Source organism: Salminus brasiliensis, chromosome 22, assembly GCF_030463535.1.
Source record: "Salminus brasiliensis chromosome 22, fSalBra1.hap2, whole genome shotgun sequence".
In the NCBI taxonomy this organism is placed as follows: domain Eukaryota; kingdom Metazoa; phylum Chordata; class Actinopteri; order Characiformes; family Bryconidae; genus Salminus; species Salminus brasiliensis.
In genome coordinates this window covers 11,187,582-11,197,174 of record NC_132899.1, presented here as the reverse complement: position 1 = coordinate 11,197,174, position 9,593 = coordinate 11,187,582, and the positions used below count along the sequence as shown (strand labels likewise).

The 9,593-nt window shown below is 41.7% G+C and overlaps 2 protein-coding genes across 5 annotated transcripts; one reads left to right on the top strand and one right to left on the bottom strand.

The window, feature by feature from the left end:
- Positions 1-1,201: 1,201 nt before the first annotated feature.
- nat9 (N-acetyltransferase 9) lies at positions 1,202-4,609 on the top strand. 3 transcript variants are annotated; one of them, XM_072667237.1, is made up of 7 exons: positions 1,202-1,409; positions 1,531-1,617; positions 1,729-1,838; positions 2,632-2,772; positions 3,440-3,499; positions 3,581-3,675; positions 3,784-4,609. In XM_072667237.1, exons 2-7 carry the CDS (start codon positions 1,541-1,543, stop codon positions 3,955-3,957), a joined length of 657 nt encoding a protein of 218 aa, XP_072523338.1. In that variant the 5' UTR covers positions 1,202-1,409; positions 1,531-1,540; the 3' UTR covers positions 3,958-4,609. The 3 variants fall into 3 exon arrangements, with proteins under 3 accessions (XP_072523338.1, XP_072523339.1, XP_072523340.1); XM_072667238.1 differs by having other exon boundaries at positions 1,511-1,617; XM_072667239.1 differs by lacking the exons at positions 1,202-1,409; positions 1,531-1,617; positions 1,729-1,838 and adding an exon at positions 2,035-2,161.
- A 623-nt stretch (positions 4,610-5,232) lies between these two features.
- Positions 5,233-9,593, bottom strand: lrrc59 (leucine rich repeat containing 59). 2 transcript variants are annotated; one of them, XM_072667451.1, is made up of 8 exons: positions 9,447-9,593; positions 9,146-9,248; positions 8,949-9,008; positions 7,873-8,031; positions 7,663-7,767; positions 6,827-6,899; positions 6,499-6,690; positions 5,233-6,316 (listed from the first exon to the last, which is right to left on the bottom strand). In XM_072667451.1, exons 2-8 carry the CDS (start codon positions 9,242-9,244, stop codon positions 6,054-6,056), a joined length of 951 nt encoding a protein of 316 aa, XP_072523552.1. In that variant the 5' UTR covers positions 9,245-9,248; positions 9,447-9,593; the 3' UTR covers positions 5,233-6,053. The 2 variants fall into 2 exon arrangements, with proteins under 2 accessions (XP_072523552.1, XP_072523553.1); XM_072667452.1 differs by having other exon boundaries at positions 9,146-9,245.

Below are 9,593 nucleotides of genomic sequence, written 5' to 3'. Positions count from 1 at the left end.
TACTTGTTCTCTTGAGTTGAGAATAGTGTTAATACACTTCACATAAAACGGAGAGATCTGGAACATGGGCAGAACAACACTCCTGTCCTGTGCCTTTATCATGAGTCTGGTTGGATGTTCTACTGAAGAGTATCTTGGCATCCTAATTTTGGTAGGATAAAAACTATACTGTTCTTATTAATGGGGACATATTGTAATATTTGAATGATCTCTATCAGCAGGTAATTATTTATTTAAAAGATAAATCCAATAGATGTTCAGATTAGACCAATATTTGATTTGAACTGAAGATTTTATATTAGTTAAAATTTAGGCTACTCTGTTAGAAAAAAAACACTAAGTATTAGGACGCCTCCTAGCAAGGTCCCTAAAAATGTCCCTACTGTCCAGTTCATTTGGATATTTCGGAGCATTGCTGTGGGGATTTCATTGCATTCAGTGACAAGAGCGCTTAGTAAGGTCAGGATATTGGGTGATCACCACCCCACCTCATCCCCACCTCCCCAACTCATCCTAGAAGTACTGGATGGAGCACCAACCATCATTCCAGGGGGGGGGGCTTTAAACCCCTCTGGCCCAACAGGTTCACATTTATCTGCTCCAGAGTCATTTTGTATTGGCACTACTTCTCTCAACAAGCTGTATGTGTGCATTTGCACATCTATGTCAGCAATGGGTGCAACTTATCTGAAGATATGTAAGAACACCGGTAGATGTCCTTATAAGTGAAGCATTTTGGGGTAGAAGTCGATTAGGAAGAGGGCGTCAGTCTGTGGGTTTAATGCATTTAATGCTCGAGAGTCAAAAGTGGACTCAGGCGCCCCCCTGTGGTCACTGCAGGCGTGTGCATGCATAGGGCTGTGTCCGAAACCGCATACACTCTGTCAAAAAGAGTACACTACCAACAGCAGCACCCCACAATCGTACAGACGGTTACTAAATATACATACTCAGCGCTAGACTGGTATTGGAGCCGTTATTTTATACAGCGTTGTTTTATATAGTGCACAGCAAAGGGAACGAGGAGCCATTGGGATCAGCGAAGGCTGCGTCAAGGCTGCGTCCCGAATCACACACTTCTATACTTTCCACAGTATTGTAATGGATGGTGGGGCACTACTTTTGTGCTCACTATGTAGTGTGGTAGAGTGCGGTTTGGGACAGAGCCAAGGGCTATTTGACGCGCACATTGATGACGGTGTGAGGTCCGGGGTGTGTTGCCTGGATAGGAGGTTTTGCATTCGTGGTCACCAAAATAGCCTAATTTTCAGTGTTTTTCACAGTGTTTCCACAGTGTTTCCACAGGTATCACGCCATGTTGAGTGTTTAACAGTATGATACGGATAGGATTCAGCTTGAGTGATAACCAGTAAGACTTACAGCCGGGTTGTATTCGCTGTTGGCAGCAGGTAGGCTAACAGCTTGATGTCCTGTTTAACAGCTAAAGCCTTTAACACTGACACAAATATTAAAAACATGAAGGTTAAAACTGTATTTCCGGTTTTTAAAGGTGCCTTTCTTGTCGTGTAGGCTCCGAGCGATGAGAATAAATGAAAACACTTTACTAGAAGGGAAGAATGTTGTTCTGGTTCCCTACAACACTGAGCATGTTCCCAGGTATCAACCCTGAGCCCCTCTTTCTCTCTCCAACACAAACACGAATGGCTCTGACATCAGATCAGTGTCTCCTAATTGCAGCCTAATTGCAGTTAATGCACCCCCTTCCAGATATCACCAGTGGATGGCCTCGCCTGAGCTGCAGAAGCTGACCGCTTCTGAGCCCTTGACCCTGGAGGAGGAGTATGACATGCAGAAAAGCTGGAGAGAAGACAACGACAGTGAGTTTTCTCTACATACACATGTGTCACATGTCCAGAAGTGTCCAGACCCCTTCTCAAAGGTGCACCCATTGGTAAAGCGTTGATCAAGCATTGGGATGCTTTGGATCTGCCACAGATAAGCCTAAGCTCAAGCGTCGGCTGGAGGCCCTGGATGGAAATGTGTTCTGTAGATCTAGAACTAATCATCAGCCTCAGTACCTGACCTCACTAATGCTCTTGTGGCTGAATGCAAGCGAATCTTCACAGAAATGGTCCAGCATGTAGTGTAAGGCCTTTCCAGGAGTATGACATGCAGAAAAGCTGGAGAGAAGACAACGACAGTGAGTTTTCTCTACATACACATGTGTCACATGTCCAGAAGTGTCCAGACCCCTTCTCAAAGGTGCACCCATTGGTAAAGCGTTGATCAAGCAATGGGATGCTTTGGATCTGCCACAGATAAGCCTAAGCTCAAGCGTCGGCTGGAGGCCCTGGATGTTCTGTAGATCTAGAACTAATCATCAGCCTCAGTACCTGACCTCACTAATGCTCTTGTGGCTGAATGCAAGCGAATCTTCACAGAAATGGTCCAGCATGTAGTGTAAGGCCTTTCCAGAAGAGAAGAGGTTGTTGCTGCTGCTTTTATGGATCACTGCAGAAAAAGGGGGACAACCCCCTATTAAAGACCATTGATTTGTGAAGAAGTATATGATGGGCAGGTGTCTGCTTTTGGTCCTATAGCATCCTCCACACACTGGGACTTCTTTAGGTATTCCTAACGTGTCTTTCACTGTGTCTTTCTGCTTGTCAGAGTGCACGTTCATCATCCTGGACAAGCAGCGATGGGCAAATCCCAGCTTCCCGGAGGACGAGTGCATGGTGGGGGACGTCAACATCTTCTTGACAGACCCCAGTGACCCATCCCTGGCAGAACTGGAGATCATGATTGCAGGTGTTTGTTGTACTGGTAACTCTTGGAGCTCTGTGACTTTGAGAAAAGGCTCAATTGAGTAACTAAGAGCAGCAGGAATATATACACATACAGATCTGCCAAAACATTAGCAACACTGATTGTTTTAATCTACAGTGGCATCTAGCAAAGGGTGAATATATATTAGGCAGCATGTGGGCAATCAGTTTTTGGAGGTGATGTGATAAAAGCTGGAAAATGGGCAAGCGTAAGGATCTGAGACACGCTGACAAGAACTAAATTGTGATTGTGACTGGGCCAGAACATCTCCAAAACATCAGGCAGGTCTTGTGAGGTGTTTCTGGTATGTCGTGGTCCGTATTTACCAAACGTGGTCCAGGAAAGGACATACGATGAACCGGTGGCACCTAAGGCTCATTGATGTGATCCATGCAGGCCCCACCTCACAACTTACAGGACTCTGCTGTTAATGTCTTTTTGCTAGAAACCACAGGAGCACAGGGGGGACCTACTCAACATTAGGCGGTGCTATTATTATTGGTATGTTGCATTGGTGTAATGCAACATGTTAAATTGTATTGCCACATCTCATACTGTATTGTTGTGTTGTGACTAGCATGTCTGGTTGTGTGTAAGTTAGATTGAGACTCACTGTCTTTTGTTACCATTATTGTTCCTCTCCCCTTAGAGACCAGCTACAGAGGCAAAGGACTTGGCAAGGAAGTGACGGGCATGATGATGTGCTATGGTAAGCTAGAGGTCGAAACCTTCCACCTGTCAAAGTGTGTCAATAAGATCTTTAATCTGTGACTCTGACGAACCTCCACAGGGATCAACAAACTTGGAATCAGAAAATTCGAAGTCAAGATTGGCATGGAAAACAAAGTCAGCATAGCTATGTTCAAGAAGTTCCACTTTTACGAGGTACAAGCTAAATGAACCCTCCAGGAATTGAATATTGCTTTAATTAATGCGATAATGCACCATAAAATGAAAGACATCTTGCTGAGAGTTTTCTCCTGTGCTCACCAGCTTTCTGTCAGCGAGATGTTTCAGGAAGTGACTCTCGGCGTGACTGTAAACCAGGCACTACAGGAACACCTGCTGGTCACCATGGACTTTATGCAGGAGAGAGAGTATCAGAAACTGAAGGACTGCAGGCATGGGGGCCAACCTTCTTTAACCATGCAAGCTCATCACAGCTGAGGAAAGATGATCTTTTAACCAGAGTTTTAATAGAAACCGATCATCGTGTCGTACCTACAAGTCCACAAGAGCCAGGCAGCAACTGGAGGAAATGAAGAAATGTTCTATTAGTTATGTTTCCATCAGCTTTCTGCGTAAACCACAAGTGATAAAATGAAAATGCCTTTGAAATGCTCTCCATCAAACTGATTTTAGTGATTTAAAGGTTTTATTTAATGGTCATTTCCAACTAAAAATGTTGTTGTATTAGTTTCGGTTTATTGATAAAAAATAAGTTTCATGTCTAATTTTGTGTGTCGCAGCTTGTGTGACTTTGACGTTCCTGCCATCCTGACCTACTTATGAGGACATTTTTGTTATAGTATTGTTGTTTGCATCAGAACCATCGGAAGACGAGAGTTCATGGTTCTTTACCACACAGAGCTGTTTGAGCACTTCCCATTCTGAAATGCTGAACTCTTCTCGGTTCAGCTACAGCTCTGTGTAGTGTTGTAGGCAAGACCAAGACAATGAAGCATAATGTGCAAGTCAAGACTTTGTAGAAGTCTTCACATTTAGACAGAAGCCTGACTTACGATGTTCATTTTACCTTCATTATACTTCAGAAATTCCATTAATTGCATGAATTGAAAAATAATAAATATGAAATCAATTAGGTTTTCAACCTGTTTTAATTTTGTCTTTTGGAAAACTGGATGTAGAGAGTGGCGAGTTTAAGAGGTCTGTCTGGTTTCAAGTAAGTACCAGAGTCCTCTTTACCCCAAGACTAGACCAAGTCAAAATAATGTCAAGATTAAGAAACAAAACAAGACCATTCATTTGCAGCCTCAACAGAATGACATGCTGTTTGTGCTGTGTTTCTGGTGTGCAATACCTACAAAAAGTGGTCTACGAAAGGACAACTAGTTAACTGGTGACCGGGTCATGGGCACCTAAAGCTCATTGATGTGATCCATGGAGGCCCCACCTCACAAATGCCAAATACCAAAAGATGCCCTCAGAGGTCTTGTGGAGTCCATCAGATATCTTGTGGCAGCACAAGGAGGGACCTACTCAATATTAGGCAAATGGTGTATAACTTTATGGTGGTTTTAATTACAAATATTGAAGTAAAAAGAGAACTTGTTCAATCACTATTGTAGCATTTTAACACTGAGTGTAAATATCACTACATCTATCAACTTGCACAATTAAGAGATCCCTGAAATTCAGCCCAAATCAAATTAAACTTCCAGTGGGTACTAAACAACATGCAAGCATGGAGAGATCCTCATATTGTTCACCATGGTGACATTTATTCATGCTGTTAACCTCCCTGAATGAAAATACCGTTTTCAGAACAACATTTAAAATCCATTTTTAAAAAAATGTACAAATGTATACAAATACATCCATTTGGTTATCCAGATTTTATGGAAGACGCTTCCTGGTTAACCAGGCTTCCTGACACTCTGAAGTTCTAGATTACAGCACAAATGTCATATTAAACACATGAAAAGGAGCTAGAGACTTAGCAAGGTACATTGAAGTTGCAGCAAGTTAAGCTGGTGCGTTGTGTTCTCCGTGGTGAGATGGATCAGAAGACGGCACAATTCGTACACGCTGCATGTACATGTAAATGCCATCTGTTCTGGCTTGATCAAGGTTTGCTGATGCCTTGATTCATTCACAGAACTGTTTTTTTTTCCTCTCTACATAACTATAAATAGATAGGCATGCTTCAAATTAAGCGACTGGTTTTATTTTATTATAGGACTTTTATGCACGGTATCATATAAGGCGCCAAAGGTCACATTTCAAGGCAGCAAAGACAAATTTCATTGTTCAGTAGCGATGCAGCCACTTAGACCTGCAGTCTACTCTCCCGGTTCTGTTTTGGCAATTTGACTCATTAGACAGAAGAGCAGGACTCAATCTATAAACCCATTGAGGCTAACCATGCCAAGATTTACAAAAGAGAGACAGAAACACGGGGAAACTCAATATTCCGTCGGAATATCCACCAAAAGGTTTCTGCCTTGGTCCCCATGTTTCCCTTTCCAGGTCAAACCCTGGGCAGGACAGAGGCAGGCGCCCTGGTCTGGCCAACAGAGTTCTCATGCTTGGAGGTCAGAGATTTTCTGAATGACCTGCTGCACTACCTCTAGGTCTTGCGCCCAGCTCAGAGCTTCATGTACGTACAGATTAATGGGCGCACAGAAAGCTTCTTTCCTCAACTCGGTCACCTGACAAACTGCTATTACCGATGCAGCTCCTATAATGAGCAACAGCAGAAGCCGGAGGAGCCAAGAGAAGAGCCGAGAGCACAGGGAACGCTTTGATGGAGGTGCGCCTGCTGAGGCCTTCTTTTTATCTTTATCTGCAGGAAGAGGAAACAGAACCATGTTGCTTTATGTCATGTTTCGATATTCTAAAATACTATACATTCCTATGCTGTATATGAACCCCCCCACATCCAAAATGCTAACTTTTATGGGGTATGTGCATTGAAATGTGGTGTAGAAATGAAAACAATAGGATGAGAGAAGTGGTTGAACATACCTTGATTTTGACTGGCTTTCTTTTTCTTCTCCTCCTTCTTCTTCTTCTGTTGTTCCTGCGCAGCCACTGCAGCCATCTGTGCTTGGTATTCCTTTCTTTTCCTCTCCTTCTCTTCAGCCTTTTTCTTTTTCTGTGCTTCTCTTTCCCTGGCTTCCTTCTCCTTTTGCTTAGCTTCCCTCTTCTTTTCCTGTTCTACCGGGATAAAAAAAAGAGAAACGCAATAGATGAATGAAATGTGATCGATGTGATCGATCCCCAGAATTTCCATTCCAAGAAGAGCACCCACGTAATACGTTTGAGTTCTGCTATTTCTTGTATGCAAACCTACCCCTCTCCTTCAGCAGCCGGCGCTCTCGCTCTTTATCAGCTTCTTCTTGCAGAAACCTCATGTGCTGAAGAACCTGGACACAGAAAACAACATCATTTTTATATTCATTGATTATGGATATTTTGCTTAATGTATGAGACATTGTTTTACCATAAGGTAAGATTTTGACCTGAATATACACACACACACACACACACACAACTCACTTACAATCTGTTTTCTTAAATTTGGATTTCTACGTGTATGGCAGCCATTTTCTTCCAGGCATTTCATCAAACAAAGCTAAGCTACCTGAATTTGCAGATACTATGAATGGCATAAAGTCACCCAACAGCAATGTGAAAGACTAGTGGAGAACCTGCCAAGACATGAAAGCTGTGATTGGCAGTCGGGGTTATTTCACCACAGTGATTTTTTTTAATGCTCTCAAAGTTCAAATAGTAGTCCTGTGTTTCAATTTGAATGATAACTTCTTTGCATTATAATTATTATAATAATCTCTTTGCATTATTTGAGCAGTTGTCATTTCTGTAAATAAATGCTCTAAATAGCAAAAAATGTTATTTAGGGGAAATGTTGTCCATGATTTATGAAATAGAACGCAAATGTTAATGTACTTAACACATTGCCTATAAATAGTAAAACCAGAGAAACTGATAATGTAGGTATGACATTGGGGAGTGGCCTAGTTTAAAGCTTTTTAAAAGGTTTTAAATGTGTGGTTTTATTGCATATTAAAATATATAAATATATAAATATTGCATAGTAAACAAATTGGCTATATTTGCACTGTAGACATTGAGAGCCATGGATGTCGTTAGACTGTAGCTTCTTACCCTTGTGGCACACTGCTTGCACTGCTTCTCATCCAGACAGTCTCCTGCAGCTTTGGAGAGTGAGTGTTCCAAGGGGTTGTCCTTAAGATCCAGCCATTTCAGATTCTAACAAGAAATACAAGATTATGCCTCAGAGAAAGAAGTGGGATCAATGTGATGTGTTTCATAAGCACAAAGCTGCATGCATGAAAAAAGAGCTCTTGAAGTCACCTTAAGGTGTGAGAAACTGAGAGGCAGCCTGGTCAGCTTATTGTTGTAGAGATCCAGATGCTGGAGGTTGCTGAGTCGACCTATTTCCTCTGGGAGGCTGGTTAGCTGATTCTTGCTCAGGTCAACTTTCACCAGGTGTGTCAAGGTACAGAATTCAGGCTGCATAGATACAGACAGAGTCAGTTTTACAGTTTTAGAGCTGTTGGGCATGTCTAAACAATGAGCTACTTGGTAATAGTGGGATATTAGGATAGCAAATCTATATTGAAATTAAAATGCCTAAACAAGAAGCTTTTTCAGAGATAAAATAAGATACAAGATATGCAGTTAATGTTAATTAAGATGTAAGATGTTGTGTATAATCCTGTAAACACTTGGGGTTTCTCAGACCCAGATTACAACCAACACTAGACTTGACTGAAACGTCCAATGGTGATTCACATCTGACACTGCAATTTAGTCTGTGACCAGGCTTCATCAGTGTCTGGAAAATCAGTTCTTGGTATTTAGACAATCATAAATGAAAGAAAGTTTATTTATACTGAAAACAAAATTGTATTATGCCAACCCTAATTACAGCTGCCAGTGAAGAGTGGTAACTGTGTGATCTGTCAGGTCGGGTTTGTAAAATGTCTGGTTCGATTAACTTTCTTGGAGGTTAAAAGCTAGAACTGTGATCCAATGGATTAATAACTACAACTTGTGATCTTACTCACTTTTAGTGCTGGAAAAATACATAAAGTAATACTGTGTACATTAGTATCTATATCTACATTATCCCCAAAATGTTAACTCAACATTAGGAGGCCAAACCCCTTCTTAACTTTCAATGGAAGTTAATGTAAAATGATTAAATCCAAGTCATTTTGGAGCATTTCTATTGGTCCATTCATCAGGAAATTTCCACAATGTAAAGAATAACTACCGGATTTGCATTTTTTTTACTATACAAGGTTTTTGTGTCACAGCATAACATGATAATATATCAAATATCCTTCATTTTCATGTGTGCCCTCTATGCAAAGCATTTCACTGTGTTAAAATGTGTCAAACCCAGTATTAGTATTAAAGCTTACAGGAAGAGTTGTGAGATTATTACAGGAGAGGTCCAAAACTGTAGCTTTAGGCACTGCAGCCTGAAAAATGGAGAAAAGGACAGAGAATCAGTCTTTATCATTTCTGTAAGCACAACACCACAATCAATACACGACAACGTTAGCTAATATTTGCATTAATAAACCCTCAATAACATTTTCATGCTGTTCACACTTACCAGCTCCTTGACTGGTACTTCAGTCAGGTTGGACAGGCTGAGGTCCAACTCATTCCCCTCCACCTTCTCCCGGAGATTTTCCACCTTAGCTTTACTCATTCTGCTAAAGGACAGAGGAGATACAAACAAACACCGAGACTCAATGAATAAACCTGATCTCTGATCTCTGGTCAGTCCTAATGCCACATCAACTGACTCACTGAGTCACTACGAAGCTTTGGGCTTTTGACAGCTCTCTGGTCTGAATGAGAAAAGTTAGCTTAGCCTCAGAAAGCTACCCTGCCGTTAACACCGTCCTCACCTTCAGCGCTGTAATCAGCTCGGTTCCGCCGTCGAGAGGAGCAGATATGCGGACTAAAACCCCGGAGCAGACTCTGATCTGCCTGCAGCTCAGAGTTGAAATTCAGAGAAAATCCACGTCATTCATTCAAGCTGATGCTGCAGCGTC

What these genes read in the sequence shown, in the direction of transcription:
- nat9 (XM_072667237.1), top strand. Translation starts at nt 1,541, where the DNA reads ATGAGAATAAATGAAAACACTTTACTAGAAGGGAAGAATGTTGTTCTG. An exon ending in AACACTGAGCATGTTCCCAG is followed by an intron (nt 1,618 to 1,728) that starts GTATCAACCCTG and finishes ACCCCCTTCCAG; the next exon opens with ATATCACCAGTGGATGGCCT. An exon ending in AGAAGTTCCACTTTTACGAG is followed by an intron (nt 3,676 to 3,783) that starts GTACAAGCTAAA and finishes TGTGCTCACCAG; the next exon opens with CTTTCTGTCAGCGAGATGTT.
- lrrc59 (XM_072667451.1), bottom strand. Translation starts at nt 9,244, where the DNA reads ATGAGTAAAGCTAAGGTGGAAAATCTCCGGGAGAAGGTGGAGGGGAAT. An exon ending in TCAGTTTCTCACACCTTAAG is followed by an intron (nt 7,768 to 7,872) that starts GTGACTTCAAGA and finishes ATTTCTTGTTAG; the next exon opens with AATCTGAAATGGCTGGATCT. An exon ending in GCAAGCAGTGTGCCACAAGG is followed by an intron (nt 6,900 to 7,662) that starts GTAAGAAGCTAC and finishes TTCTGTGTCCAG; the next exon opens with GTTCTTCAGCACATGAGGTT.